Raw genomic sequence first — 16081 nt, forward strand, 5'->3', positions numbered from 1 at the left:
TAATTTGTCTCAAACAAACATCTTGTTTCAACTAGACAAAGCAGGTCTTTTCTATGTCCATATTTGGAGAATAAGGTGATATTCAAGTTAGAAATGGAAAATTCAGTAATTCCCATGATTCAGTCTAAAATGCCAGGACAAGGAGACCAATATAATAAGTAGTAGAGAAGACAATGAAAATCTTTCCACTGGGATTAGTAAGGCTTGTACCAGACTTTCTATATGCTCCCTATAAGCATCTCTTAATCCTGTATATTTTCAGATACCTAATTTTGCTGACACCTTGCAACCACATTCACAATAACGTCCCCATGAACTCATCTTTTATTTACAGTAAAGTTTATTTTGATTTTTTTAAAATATATAAACTGCAGTGTCAAACTAACTATTTAAATCCCCTGATAATACTTACAGTAACAAGTGTGACATGTGGAAAATTGCTTGGGCACCATCCTAGAGTATATTAAAACAGCAGCAACAAGCCTGGCAATGGACCAGAATCCAATACAGTACTTGGCAAATGATGGCAAGCAAACCACAAACATGTGATGTCCTCATTTTTAAGCCAAAGATAAATGTAGTTGATGTGTCCTGCCAAAACTGGTATGCCCAAATGCCATACGTGAGGTCAAGCAGGGATGCTGCAAATAATTCCCAATCGTATTTTACCAATTTGCTACTTTGGGAACTGTCAGATATTCAGTCCAAAAGGTCTGATATGACACTATTATTATTATTATAGCTCACCCAGGAAAAAACATTGGCATTTGGCTTTGAAAAATAGCACTGACAACTGCTAAAGTTTAGTAATTAAAGTCAAGGGTGAAATATTATTCCCTCATAAAATAATAAAGCATACCTGAATGGTGAAGTTCCTAAAAAAAATATTATTTGTTTAGCAAAACAAAGACTGACAGATGCAATAACTGTATTTCACTAACTTAATGGAGAGTTTTCTCTAGGCAGTGGAATGTGATTCTTTAAGTCTTGCATAAACACATTTGGAAAAAGTTTATTAAATTTTCCCATAAATTTGGCTTAAAGGCTAATTTCAGGGAATTCTTTTTGAAAGATTCTTGCTTCAGTGGGGATTTAGCCAAATGTTAGTATAGCAAAATGCAGTGCTGTGTTAAGGCATTTAGGGATCTGTAACAAAAAGTTTAAGTAAGATTTAGCTAATGATGTAAATCACCAGTTTTAGTGAACCACGGCTTTGCGATGCCTTGGCTTTAAATCAGAAAAGCTGCCCAAAGAGCCTGAAATGAAACAATTCTTGTTTCCCTAGTGATCCTGACATTCCTAAACCAGCCATGAGAATCTGTCATTACTTCTCCTTTGAAACCATTCTTCCCTTGAGGCAAGGTGTTGCAAGGTATCATAGCAGTCCTAAAGAAGCAGTTTGGAGGACTCAAGCACTGAGCAGAGAATGAAGTTAGGTAAGGGACAGGCAGATTATGGTTCAAATTAAAGCTGAATAGGAAATGGGTTTTCCCCTCACACAATCAGAGGGTTTTTCTAGAATGCTCCAGACCAAAAAGCCCACATCAGGGTTATCTCATTTTTTTACTCAAAACAGGAAAATGTAACGGAACTGACTAATGCCACACTAGTAATATTTTGCATTATCACTAGTGTGGCACTGGCCTCTTGCAACAAAAAAATACTCAGGCTGAACATAGAAATTTCTTTAATGGCTAATGCAATCCTGGTTGACAGTTTCCCAAGCTTCAGAAGACAGACGGGGAGGAGGGAGAACAAACACAACAAGCTACTGTGATGAGAGCACTAGTCAAGCAACAAGCAGGCCAAGAACAAGGTCTTCTTATAAAAATATCTGGGATCAGACCAGTATTTAAAAGAGATGAACATTCCTTCACTGACTTTACATGACCTCATCTTGAACATTTCAGATGTTCAAGATCAGGTCATGTAGAATAGAATACAGAAATTTTCTTATGGGAATCAAAAGAAGAATGCAATAGCTGCTCTCTAACAGGGAGTCCACATGCTGCTACCCTGGACACCCACTGCTGGGCAGGGGAATGTACTTCATCTTGATACTGCCTCTGGAGGCATGGAGGTTCTGCTGGGGTTTGAGTTTACAGCCAGCTTTGGGGTATGTTTGTTTTACATGACACAATCAGCAGAATTGGTGAAAAAAACTGCCTTAAACCAGTTCAACCAGTTTCAGATTATTTGAAACAGCACCTTTCATGAGAAAGTAACTTCTACAGAAGGGACAGCTGGGTATTAAACCCATATTCTTAGTCAATTATTACGACTTACTGCAGTGACAATAATGAATCTCAGATGAGCAAGAATAAAGAGAAGGTAAACAACAGACTTCAGTTTTAACTGCATTTTCCATGCCCAGTTCACATAAGGAGTAAAAATGCCTCAGACAACTCATAAGGGATGTAGCATAAAATTGTAGTGTGCCGTTTTCTGAAACAGGCATCAGAGCTCAACATTAGCTCAACTGGAGCTAATTTCTGTGTCAACTTTCATTCCATACAGATTAATGCCATTTTGCACAGCTGAAGCACTAACTTTATGCAGTGCCCTACACACATAATTTTCCCAAGCTTCCAGTAATATGAACTTGCTGTAGAAACTGCAGCTTCTCCTTAAAATTATCAGATATAAATTAGTCTATGAGTGTGTTTTTCATTTATTAAAATACTGAAGCATTTTTAACTAGATTTTTTTTTTTCAGTCTAGTGAGTCTCTCAATAGTGTTGAAACTCACATACCAGAAATACATGCAGGAGTTCAGCTATCAGTCTAGATTTGCATTTTACCTCCCCACGAGAAACAAAAATCCTGCTTTCCCTGCGTTCCGATAGCATTCATTCCTTTATTAATCATTGAATTAAGTATTTTTATAATGTAAACATCAGGATTCACCACTGTCACATGCTTGCACTTGCTAAGAAGGGTTTTTTCTCCACCTTCTTAATGGAATGTAGAGGCCACTCTTGAGGAATGTGATTCAACTGAGACTATTTTGCAACCTTTGTGAAAAAGAAAATTCCACACTTCTTTCAAAGTTTCACAGAAATGAACTCATAACGCTTTTTCAGCATCAAAAGATCTCCACATGATTATTTTAAGATTAGAATTCAAAAGAAATGGAAAGTAAATTCTTAATACGAACCACAGTAGTTTCTTTCAAAATGTCACACAGCTAACTCAGCAGCATCTGATACACTACAGAGTCTTATTCTAAGTACAACAGCATGGGCTCACCCACTTTATAGCAGATCATCTTGAGGCTAAATCCCTACATGGGAAGCATAAGCTTTCTACCTTTAAAAAACATTAGTGTTGATAAATAGGGGAATTGTGTTCAGTTTATTTTACTTTTTAATTACGCTTATTAAAAATTCCATTTAAAGCCAGAAAATCTCTACAGCCATACATTTGTAGGTAATTGATGCTGACAATAAGACTCCTTCAGAGCTTTAAACCTGAACCAGTTCTTCCTGGTGAAACCTCTAATTTTGGTTTGAATACAGCAGGCCTATGCTCTTGCTTGTTAATTACAGTCCTAAGGACTTACTTTCCTTTTAAATGGATTTCCTTTCTCTTCATATTGAGCCCATGTCTGTTCTCTTCAGTTAGCATCCCAAAGTTTATTATGAGCTAGCCATAATCCCCAAGCTACTCTTCATTTGCCTGCACTTCAGTTTCCTCTGCTGTCCACTAAGCAAACAACCTTGTTCCAGTGCCATATTTCACGCTTCCAGGTCCCAGGTCATGCTTTGGTATGCAGCATGGCACTCATCTCACTTCCACTGTGAGAAGGGGAGCAGGCAAGGGGCCAAGAGCTGGCAGAGGGCTCACTTGGCCCTTTCCCCCTCACCTACCCACCCAGTCTGCTGTTGCCCTAACTTGCTTACCATAAATACTGCTGCATGTGAGAAGATAAACAAAATTCCAAATCCACAACAAAGCTCGCACCAGAGCAGTTTGATGACTCCTTGTACTTGGTCTCCAGGCAATTGCATGAAAAACAGCCTCAGGCTCCAGATATTTCATCATTTAAGAGGCTGACAAAGAGCTTCTGCATTTGTTTTCATAAGTCATGGTATAAAGAGCATGGCAGATCAGCCACCAAAAGACAGACCTAGAGGAAGTCATGCTCTTGTCCTATTTGCAGTTCTGAGACTATGAACAAATATCACAGGACATGTAGAAAAGTATTTTACAGGCAACACAACAGGTCTGGGGCAAAAATAACTTTCTAATCACATGAAAAGAACAGGAAGTGCTATTGTATGTTCTCCTTGCTGAGGCATGAAAGCCTACAAGATACAAATTACTTGGGTTGCAATATGTGACTTATTTTAGGGTTTTTAAATTATTTGAAATTACATTAGCTGAATTATACAAATGCATATTCATTCATTGAATCACGTTTTGAAACGCTTCTTGATTTGAACCAGATCACTCAGGTACTATCACACAATTCAGTTTAAGTGAAGTCCCACTTATTTGACTTATAGCACCAGGCACTGCAGGGTAGCACAAACTACTGCAAAAATCTTGATACCGGAGATGGAAGTCTGAAGTGTGGCTTTCTACAATGGATGTTGATCACCTGTGCTCCATCTTTCACTCAGCTCTTGAGTGGAGTCTCTTAATATGATCTGGCTTAAAACCAAAAAAATCCTAAACAATAGCCTTGGTACAACTGAAAGTCTGCCAAAATACATCTGAGTTGAAAAACACTGGCTTTGAAGTCTTTCTGAGGAGGGTGGAAATAGAACTAGATTAAATTGCTGGATTTTTCATCTGTTACAGATTCTAAAGACATTGCTAATACATTTCAGATATTTCAGACAGAAAACTACTAATGTTTTGATCACAACTTCCTCAACTTTAAATGTGTCTTTACCATCTTGAAAATCAGAAATATTCTGAAATGCAACACAGCTCATTTTTCTGTCAACAAATAGCCTCAGGATAGCAAAAACCATTTTGCCATCTAGCTAAGTAGTGTCTATGACAGTAATGCCACAACTTCCAAAGGCTCTAAAAAATCAGCAAGTACCATCTTATCATGGTTCTTTGTATTCTGAAAAATAGCATGCTGTTACAACTCTGCCAAATAGAAGCAGATGTGACAGGTAAGATTTCCAATGGAAAAAAAATCACATATTAGGTGCAATTTACTTTGACTACGGATTTGCCACTATGAAGCGTTAAATAGCACAGAGACAAGTCCCACAAATGCTGGTCTCTTGAGGGGCAAGTCAGTTTTAAGAACTGACATTAAACAGCTCACTGAGAGCCAACTTTCATCAGCTTTAATTACTCCCATCCCACAAAACCTTAAAACAAGCTCAAGACTGAATATTTGTTCACCTACTAAAAGAATAACTCAAAAATCATGAACAATGTCACCTTCAGGTGACACCTGTTATAAAGAAGTATTACTATTAAAAGACATCATGTCACATTCCATTTTACATACCTTTAAGCTTCTCTAACCTATATCTCAGTGAAACAAAAACATTTATGGAAAATAAGTCGAGTGTTGCAAACTCTTATGTCACTACCTCGTCTCTAATGTCACAAAGATTTGCAAAGACATTTCCAAAAGTCTCAAAAGGTGGTGTTCCCTCTGTGCTGTCATTGTCCAGCACAATAAACAGTAAAACATGTTTTACTATCCCACTCCAGCAATGGTAGATGGTGACAAAACTGTCCAGTCTGTGACAGACAGGACAAATCCCTGTTCACTGATCTTAATACCCTTAATTGGCTATGCTTCTTGTGAAGCAGAAACACAAGCTGTGTACATGAGTTGACAATCAGCCAACTTGAAGCATTCTTTCTAAGAAGTATATTATTAAATCAACTAATAAAATTCATTGCCAATTACTCATAGAGCTATGTATCACATATTTAAAAAGGCATTAAAGTAACATAATCTAGCCACCTGTTACCACAGAGAGGAATATGTACATTTAGGAATACCCAAAATAAGTCAGACTTTGAAGGGGGAAAAAAAAAGCCTGTTGATGTATTTTGCTTACCCTTTAACCTGTTCTTTCTTTGTGCTTTTAAAACAAACAAAAAACCCTAACATAGTTCTCCCTCAAATGAGTACATGCCAGTACTCTCAATTTTTTTCAAATAATTTCCTTTTGCATACCCCACAATCCCAAAAAATAGTATTAGCCAGGAGAATTCACACCAGTCGCCTGACAAAGACCTTTGACAAGCCATTGAGGATTCTGTTAAGTAATAGAATAAAAACTTGAACTCTACACAACAGGTACATGTTTTGATATGAATAGTCTTAGAACTGGAACCTTTAAAAAGATAGACAACAATAACCGCAAATGAAAATTTTCTCAAGATAAAGACTTCGGAGAATTTATGTGTGAAGAGCCTGGAGAGGGAATACAAAGGTAAAACTACACAAAGTAGTGTCTGAGTATAGAAGGTATCTGAGTAGACTTACAGAATTTCACTTTCTTGCTTGAGTAGTTTTGAGGTTTTTTCATTAGGTGCAATGACCATTTTATCGACACCTCTCTTCGTAATCATCAGAAAATAGTTCAAAATATAGGAAAGCCATAAAATCAATCACATTCCAGGAGATAACACAGACTTCCCTCAATTAAATTTGATGTTCTTTAACTCCCAAAGCATACTTGAATTCTTTGTCTTTAAATAACAAGAAAAACTGAGATTTTAGGAGTACTCACCACTGTCTTCAACCAAAAAATGAAAAATGTCATTGGTGGCATTGTCACTCCCCCGTAAAACATAGCATATCTTCATATCATCAATATCAGCTGCAAAGAGGAAAAATAGAATTTATTTTAAATTATGAAGATAGGAAAATTTTTTTTAGAAAAATTTTGGCATGCATTAAATAGTTTTAATTCAATAAGAGGGAAGTCAAGGTCCCACAGCAGAACTGAGGAATTTCAGTATTAACATGTTGAAGTTTTACAGATATCATTCATTCTCTCTCCCTTTACTTCCTCCTCCCCAGGGCTCTCTTTCTTTTAAGCTGTATTTACAAAAATAACTGAAATGAAATTTAAAAACATAGGCTTGACAGTCAGAACTACTTCATATTTTTAGTGGTTCCTTTCTTAAACAGAGGTGTATCTCCACAAGGATATTGATTCTGTCATTCTTCAACTGTAGAGGACAGTTACAGTGATTGACTGTTTTAAGAACCCAAATAGATGCAATTAAAGTAAACAAAATTCCTTCAGTAAGAAAAAAAACCTGTTGTAGAATTTTGAACCAGCAGTTACCATAAAGTATGTGAAAGATAAACAAATATTTGTTAATATTGTTTTTTTCTGGTTTCCTTGAGCAGTGATGAGAAACATGTATATACATAAAAACTAATTTTTTTCACTTTCTTTGAAGGACTGCTGTCGATAAAAACTCAAGTCTGATACTTTTTTCAAGAAAAAGTGTTAGAAATTCATCGCATTTAAGTGGAGCTCAAGTACCACCCAAGTTCTCCTCTGATGTTAGGGTGGATGCATGAGTAAAAAAAAAAACAAAAGTATTTTTTTTAGAGCTTCACAAAATCTTCAGTTCCAAAAGTAACCAGACATCTGTGAGTGCAAACAAGCTAAGAGCATTATCAGCAAATATACATAACTGAAGAATCTCTTCCATAAATGTTTGAAAGTTAAAGATCAAAAATTCATAGGGCTGTAAAGAGGATGCAAACAAATACTTCTTCATGCCAGTGGAGCACATAAATCTTTCATCCGGCAAACACACAAGTACTCAGCTCTGCTCATGTGGGTAGCCTTATCAAAATCCATGGTTCCAGCACACATAAAGATAAGAATTTGAACTGGTGCTTGCAGGACCAGGACCACCTCATAAGAAAAAAAGGCCACCTGCCATCCAAAGATCTTAATTTTGTCAAAATAATTGCAAAGAATGACCTGTTTTCTGTTCCACATGTTTGGAGTCACTTGAGCAAGTCTATGCTTTCCTTCCACAGCTGATTAGGTTATGCTAACTATATCAAAACTTGCCTAGTTATAAGCACTATTCATAATCGTGTAACCACAGTGCCTGAAAAGCTAATTTTATTCTGTAATTCTCCAACATAATTTTGAAATGAATCAAGCATAATTTTTTATTTCAAAAAATATAATTATCCCCACTATCAGAAAGCTGTGTTCTAAACAATTGCTCTGTCCTCTCTTTCAGTTACAGGAATCTGCAAAACCAGACTGCTCCCGCTGCTTGCACACAATGAATCTCGTTACACTACTTGAAGAGGTCAGGCTGCCTGTTCATACAGCCACAGGAATAAATCCAAGAAATGGGAGTTTGAGTATGGACTTCACAAACTAGCAAGCAGCCTTCAAAAATTTTTTGCATGATGTCCTCAAGAGCTTCATTTGACTTCAAAGTTGTCCCAGTTTTGAGCAGAGATAGAATCAAATGACCTTGAGAAGTCCCCTCCAACACAAACTGTAAGACTCTAATAAGGTTTTACAAGCCCCATAAGAACCCACATGTGTTGATAAAACTGGAACTACTCAGCATTTTGAAAGAGGTGGCACATGACAGGATAAGAGGCCTAAAGAGAGGGGAAGATCAAAACATAAAAAGAAAGCATATAACAACAGGTCCAATAATCAAGGCAGAGGTTTCCCAAAGTCCTTTGCAAAATCTGTGCTTACACTGGGATCATAATGAATATTACAAAAGAGGGTCTTGTTTATTTCTGCCCTGAACATTAGACAATTATTTGTCTCAGTGTAGCATAAGCATGACCGTCTCAAAGGCCAATATTATTGAAGAAATGTGAATTTCTTAAAAATACTCTTCAATCCAACACAAAATAAGAGTGCTTGTGCTGCGTGTGAAACTCTGAAGTTACACCACTTTCTGGGGATCCTCACTATCTTTTAAACCAACCTTTCCTAAAGGCTGCATGCTTCTTACTCAGCTTGGGCAGCCCCAGGATATTAAGACAGCCTTCAGGCCATATGGTTGGACAGCCAATTCAAAGCAAAGTAGCAAATTCATTTTGGTCATCAGACAAATGTATGCCTGGCCACATGGCATAGGAGGAAATGGAATATGTACTTCTCCCAATAATTACACATTCTTCAATGCAAGATAAAACCCACCAAATAAGTGATAATCTGTTTATTTGCTCAGTCCCTTTCTCTCTTGTTTCTCACTTATTCTGACAACACTCTCAATATTACTCACAGTTCACTGCTGAAGCCTTATATTTAAGGAACTGTGGTGGTCCCCAAAGCCTGGACAGTTTGGTCTCTTCTCATCCTCTTTTTTGCACTAGCACTGCAAAACTTAAGATACTTCAGCCATTGCAAAGTTCATCAGGCCTATTTGAAAGATTTGGTATATCTGACAAGAACATTGCTACAGCCAAGACTGTAACATGGATATGTACCAGTACGGGTTCTGTGAAATGACACTCAGCCAACTGCAGGTGTTCACCTCAAGCCTTTCCACCTACACAGCCCAGCCTGGCTGGGCCCATTTAACTCTGAGTGTCCATGCTGTTGGTGCTGTTTGCTCATTCCACAGCTGCAGAAAGCTGCAAAAAACCCTAATTTCATTGTTAGTTAACTAGCAATTAAGTCATTGTAAAGTAACATGGAAAATTCTCCAGAGAATAGCTAATGTTCCCACTTCAATTAAAGTTACTTCCCAGCCTTGGGTTGAGGCTTTATTTCAGAATATATGACACATGTGGTTTTTGCCCTATTTATATCACCGGATGTTTTAGTTCCATGTAAAAAGTAAGTACCACTAACATAATTTTTAAATGTTTACATTACCTTTTAATTTACCACAAACACCTTGTGGTAAAGATTTGTGTAATTAAGGCAACAAATGCACTCATAATATATTATTTCCCACTGGTGGGGAAAGGATTTTGCTTTTACAGTTAGGTGTGCTCAGACTGTACAGCAACCAATACCCTAGCCATTAGTTAATAATAGCTTGGCCATTCCCACAGCATTTTCTAAATAAAACTGGTTAAAAAAAGTATTGTCTCAAGATGTACAGCCCAATTCTGTTACCCAAACTTTTATCACTGACTGACAGAAAGTGCAAATCCCAGTTATTCGGACTAAGCTCTCCAAAGAAATGAAGCTCCTTTAATCAGTGTTTACCCAGCAGACCACATTTCCTGTTTAAAGCTGTCACGGATGTAATAAAAAATAAACAGTAAAAACTTATGAAGCCATTTTAAATAAGCTGTTTGTTGGAATGTTCCTTCCATCAATTACTATAGAGTTTAGCATGAAAAATAATGTTTTCAGTGATCAAAAGAAAGCACATGAAGTATTGTAGTACCTTGGGTGAACTGGCTGATGCTATGGTTGCCTTTCCCCAGGTGAATCAGGAAGCCATGGCGTGGACCCTCCGTGATTCTGATCTTAAGAGTAACATGTGAACTGTCCCTGTCTTCAACTCTGAGCACTTTGTTGGTGATCAGAAACCCGATGTGACCTGTGGCCAGAACACGGAGAGTCTGAGCACCCTTATTTATTACAACTTGAGGTACACTGTTGTCCACAGCCAGTATTCGAATCTTCATTGTCTGAGGTTTCCTTGTTTCAAACACAGTGTTGGGGAAAACATAGAAATCACTATGAGTGCCATCTGTAACAGTGAAAGAGAAACTGTCCTCAACTGATTCCGAGCCGTCATGTTTGTAGCTGATTAGATTTTCATTCAGATCTTGTTTAGTGAAGGTGCTGACTGGTTTAGAGTTATTGAACATGATCTGGCCATGAACTGGTATTTGAGTGATGATAAATTTTAGCAGTGCATCAGGTGTATCTCTGTCTTCTGCAGTCAGTTCAAATGGGGTTATCAGTTTGTGTTCATTTTCACTCACCACCAGGTTATGGATTGTGACAACGGGTTTCTTATTGTCCACATCACTGATAGAAATTCTGAAAGTACGAAACACAGGGTTATAGCCATCAGTCACCTCAAACTCAAAGCTGTCCATTTTCACCTCATCTTCTGAAGTATGAATGTAATAGATTTTATTGCCTGCTAACAGGAGTTGAGTGAAAGTGGAGATGGGTACCCCGGGCTGATCTGTGCATTCAAGATGACCACGAACAGGTGGTCTAGTAATGGTGAAAACTAAGTTCTCATCTGGACTATTCAGGTCACTGGTACTAAGCAAATCAGTAGTAAGAGTCACCTTCCCTCCTTCCTTCAGAGAAACTCCTTTGCTGATGACATCTGGGAAGACAATATCAATGCTGCCTATTGTCACATAAAAGTAGCGGTCAATGAGAGGATTTATCCCATCTGTCACATCAAACTTGATAAGATCACGAACTCCTTGTTGGCCAAAATGCACATATCGAATCAAATTTCGATCCACTTCATCTTGGGTGAAGTTCATTCCCCGGGTGATATTTTCAATTCCACCTGAAGGCTTTGTTCTCTGTAAGAGGCCTTGTCCTGGCCCGTAAGTTATAACGTATGTCAAGGTTTTGTCTTCAGAATCAAGATCAGTAGCCTTCAATATTCTGTTATTAATAGTTCTAGTTTCCCCTATTTCAATCTCCAAACCATCATTGATGGCCATTCTGGGCGTCTCATCATCTACAGGAATAACCATGATGGGTACCATTTTCCTAACGGCGTGTTTACCATCTGAGAGTTGCACCTCAAAACTGTCCGCCCTGGTCTCAGAGTCATCATGTTCATAGAGAATGCTGGAGCTCTCTGTTATCTGATCCAAGGTGAAGCTCTCCACTAGGACAGTTCCATTGACCAGCTGGTTCACGATGTGGCCGTGCCTGGGAAGCCGGGTGATTGTGAACGTTAACTCATCAGCAGGGACATCCGCATCAACCGCATTGAGGATGGGGGTATCGATCACCAGGCTCATGCCTTCCATCACAACGAACTCTCGCAGGAAGATTTCAGGCTCTTCGTCATTGATCGGCGCAACAAAAATGGGGAAGAAATGCCTCTGGGAAAAGTTAATGCCATCAGAACAGCGCAAAGCAAATCTGTCTTCAACAGGCTCTACACCCCTATGTATACTCTGGACATAAAAAATGTGCCCTTGACGGAGGTCCTTCAAGGTAAAAGCACTTATAGCTACACCTGCCCTGGATTTTTCAGATCCAGGGGCAGGAGAGATGTTCTCTACATACCCAGATGAGGGCTGAGCAACAATTGTGCATAGTATATCATCGCTAGGAGTATCCACATCTTCAGCCCTGAGGTGAGCAAGAGTAATGACCCGTTTGTCACCTTCCGTCACCATGAATTGCTCCCCCACAAAAATTTCTGGAGCTTGACTGTCAACAGGAAGAATGGTCACCAAGACTGAAACTCCTTGAACAACACTGCCCCTGACACGCCACTTCTCAGAGAGGTCAGACAAGGTAAGATTGAAAGCATCCTCTTTGGGCAGAAGGCCTATTTCGCCACCAGTGTGAGCATATACCACAGCACCATCCAGCAGATCTCTCTGGGAAAATCTCTCTGCAGGCACCCCTTGAACCAGGATGCTCCCATGCTGAGGAGGATCCTCTACAATGAAGGTCAACATAAAATCATCTGTATCCTCATCTGTGCCCTGGATGACATTAGCAGTGATTTCAGCAGCACCATTCTCCAGCACATCGAGGTAGGAACCAAGAGTGCCTGGGGGAAATCGTAGCGTAGGAACCTCATCGTCAACTGGGTGCACGCTCATTTTCAGTGTGATGGGCACAAAATGAACCCCATCACTCACATCAAGCCTGCAGGTATCACTGTTGGTCTCAGCTCCACTGTGCACATACACCACCCTCCCTTGTCTGATATCCTCCAGGCCAAAGATGCCTCCTGGAACCAGACTGTACCCAGAGAGCTGCAACTGGCCATACCGAGGAGCCTGGGTCAGGATAAATCTGAGACGGGCAAGTTCAGTGTCCGTGTCACTGGCATCCAGCTCACTTGGACTAAGGACATGGCTGCCTCCCTCAGGCAAAGTGAAGCCAGTATTAGTGATTTCGGGAGGTTGGTTATCCACAGGCTGCAGGTAGATGGTGAAAGTCCCTTTGGCTGCATTCCCAGCCGCATCTTGCACTTGATACTGAAACTGAATCAAATGAGGAGCCACCCCCAGCTCCTCCTGTGGGGGACGGTAGGAGATCTTGTGATGGTTGATCTGGGCTTGGGTGAAATGCGTAACTTCCACAGAGTGATCCTCAGTCAGCACGAGGGATCCAAGGCGTGCTCCATAAGCCTCAGGAGGGTGGTTGGAGTCGGTGTCCGTGGGGGGCTGGATTACTGTGTAGTGAAGCTCACGGTCCCCCGAGTCCTGGTCTGTGTAACACAAGTGCTTCCTGCGCAGGGGGGTCACCTGCTGCTCTGCAACGATTAAATGCAGGCTGCTGCTACTATGGAGCTCTGGGGCTAATCGGTCTACAGGATGTACCCTGATCACAAAAGTCTGTGGTCCAGAGCGGTTGGGTGGGTCATTGTCATCCTGGACTCTAAAGATGAACTGGTCCAATACAACCCCAGGGCCAGGGCTGTGAGCCCCAAAGTGGTGGTAAAAGAGACGCCCTTCCACAATGTCCTGTTGCAGCCACTCTCTCACTGGCTTTTCATAGATGAGGGAACTCCCTGCTACACCTGGCACCTTCCTCCAAGAAAAGCCCTCCTCTTCTTCCTCCTCTTCCCAGCCAGGAGGTGGCTGCGCCTGACGGAGCAGGAGCTGCCCAGCCGTGGGGCCAGACTCCACTGTGAAGAGCAGGATGGCATCCTGCGAGTCAATGTCAGTGGCACTAAGAGCACGGGTGGTGATGGGCACTGTTTCACCCTCAGCCATGGCAAGCCCTGTGTTAGCATTAAGCAGGGGTGGCTGGTCATCAGTGGGCACCAGGGTAATGGGGAAAAGGAACTCAACGCGGTGGCGAGAGCCACCATCTTCCAGACGCAGCACAAGGTTGTCACTGAGCGGGGACTCGCTACCGTCGTGCTGGTAAATGACTCGACCTGCTGCCAGCTCAGCCACAGTAAAGTGTTTACGAGGGGTAGCAGGTCCTGGGGTGTCCTCCAGCAGAGTGAGGTGGCCATGCCTCAGCCCTGCCACCACACTCACCCGCACCTGCTCAAGGTCATCCTCATCACTGACCACCAGGTTGGGGCTGGGACCTGGGCCCGAGAGAGGCCTTGACTGCCCCTCATAGAGCACGAGACCAGTGTTGCGGGTCACTACAGGTGCCAGGGTGTTCATGGGCTTCACCACAATCACGAAGGCAAAGGGCTCTGAGGCAGCACCCTCTGGGTCCAACACTTCCAGTTCAAGCTCAAAGAGCCTCTCCCGATCGGAGTCCTCCAAGGGTGGCTGATAGGCAATGCGCAGCTCCCGCACATCCCGCTGGCTGAAAGAGGTGACAGGCAAGCTCCGGTCGTCCGTGCTGACCATGTGGCCTTGGCCAGGACCAAAGGGAGAGGTGATGTTGAAGAGCAGTAGATCGGGCGGCGACTCTGCATCCTCAGCTGACAGCATGTCAGGCGTGAGGGCGGTGAGCACGAACTGGTCCACCTCCATCATTAGCATGGCCAAGAAGCTGGGTTTGGGGGCCACGTTCTCACTCCCGGCGCGGATCCGCACCAGCACCTGGAAGTACTCCCGCTTCAGCAGCGCCCCGCCGCCCGCCGCCTCCCGCAGCTCGGCCACCAGCGGCACCAGGTCGCGGTTCGGGGAGCCGCCGGCGGCCGTGTGCCGGTAGCGCAGCCCCAGGCGCAGGAACTCCTCGCAGTCCCACATCAAGGAGGGCACCGGGCCGCCCTCCGCCGCCTCCCCGCCCCCGCCCCCCGCCGCCGGCGGGTAGTTGAGGATCTCTCCGTAGCGGGGCAGCCCGGCCAGCAGCGGCAGCAGCCCCACCCGGCAGCGCTGCCGGCCCGGCTCGAAGGCGAACTCCAGGCTGCGGCCGTCCAGCGGGTTGCTGGTGCCCCGCAGGCGCTCCACGGTGAGGGGCAGGTTGCGGGTGACGATCTCCAGCTGGGTGAAGAGCACCTCCACCTCCAGCACCAGGGGCAGCACCAGGGCGCGGCTCGGCGAGTCGTAGCGCAGCTGCAGGCGGACGCGGTCCCGGGCGGGGCTGCGGCCGCCCAGGTGCGAGTACTGCACCTCGCGGGCTCCGAAGTCGCAGGGGAAGCGCCGGGGGCTCAGGCGGCCCGGGCGCTGCCACAGCGGGTCCTCGTCCAGCACGGTGAGGTAGCAGCGGTCCCCCGGCTGCACCTGCAGCACCAGGTCCCGCGTGGGGTCCAGCCAGGCGGAGCGGCCCAGGGGCACCCGCAGCCCGCGGTTGGCCACCACCACGGGGTCCGCCTCCGGCGACCACGGCGAGGAGACCGCGGCGCTGCTGCCTGGCGGCGGCTCCGCCGCCCCAGCCCAGGCGCAGCCGGCCAGCAGCAGCAAGCCGGCCAGCAGCCGCCGCGGCCCGGCGGGGAGAGGCTGCATCGTCCTTGCCGGCGGAGAGAAGCGTCGGGAACCTGCGACAGCGGCCAAATCACGGCCCCGGTTCTGCCGCCGGCGCGGCGCCGCTCACTCCGCGCACACGCTGCGCTCTGAGCGCGCCGCGCTTCGCTCCGGAGGGGAGCCCCGCGGCCCGGCAAGCCCCGCCCCACGCCTCTGAGCAGCCAATGGGCACCCGCGGGGGGAGAAGCCGCTATGCGCGATTGGGCAGAGCTGCGTGCCAATCATGTAAGTTACGAGAGGGTCGGGGCTCCCCCTCCCAACTTCCCGCGGCCGCCCAGCAGGTTGCGGAGGAGAAGGAGTCGGGAGAGCGGCGGGAGCGGGGAGGTGGTGGCCTGGATTGCTTTGCTGGCGTCAGCCGCCGCGGGAAGGGAGCCCTCCAGTCGCGGGGAGGGCGGCGCGGCTTTCTCGGAGCGGTGGGAGTGCACCTCTGCCAGCCCCGGGAGCGGCGGGAGCGCACCGCCGCCTCCTGCGCTGAGCTTCCCCGCTCCCGCCTGGCCCCCGGGGGCAGAACTAAAGCCGGGCTGTTCCCGGCTCGCCGCCGGGCAGTGCTCGGGGTTTCCCTTCCCGGGA

General features: G+C 44.1%; 1 protein-coding gene across 1 annotated transcript in view; it reads right to left on the reverse strand.

Moving 5' to 3' along the window:
- The window catches only part of FREM2 (FRAS1 related extracellular matrix 2), a gene marked incomplete at both ends in the record, with an annotated part of 115701 nt that extends 100208 nt beyond the window's left edge, over window positions 1-15493 (reverse strand). Inside the window, 2 exons of the mRNA XM_084201299.1 lie at window positions 6723-6812; window positions 10348-15493. Of these exons, the coding sequence (XP_084057425.1) occupies window positions 6723-6812; window positions 10348-15493 (5236 nt within the window). The remainder of the gene's footprint in view (window positions 1-6722; window positions 6813-10347) is intronic.
- Between the last annotated feature and the right edge of the window lie 588 nt (window positions 15494-16081).

Source organism: Fringilla coelebs, assembly GCF_963513975.1.
Source record: "Fringilla coelebs genome assembly, chromosome: 2".
NCBI classification, from domain to species: domain Eukaryota; kingdom Metazoa; phylum Chordata; class Aves; order Passeriformes; family Fringillidae; genus Fringilla; species Fringilla coelebs.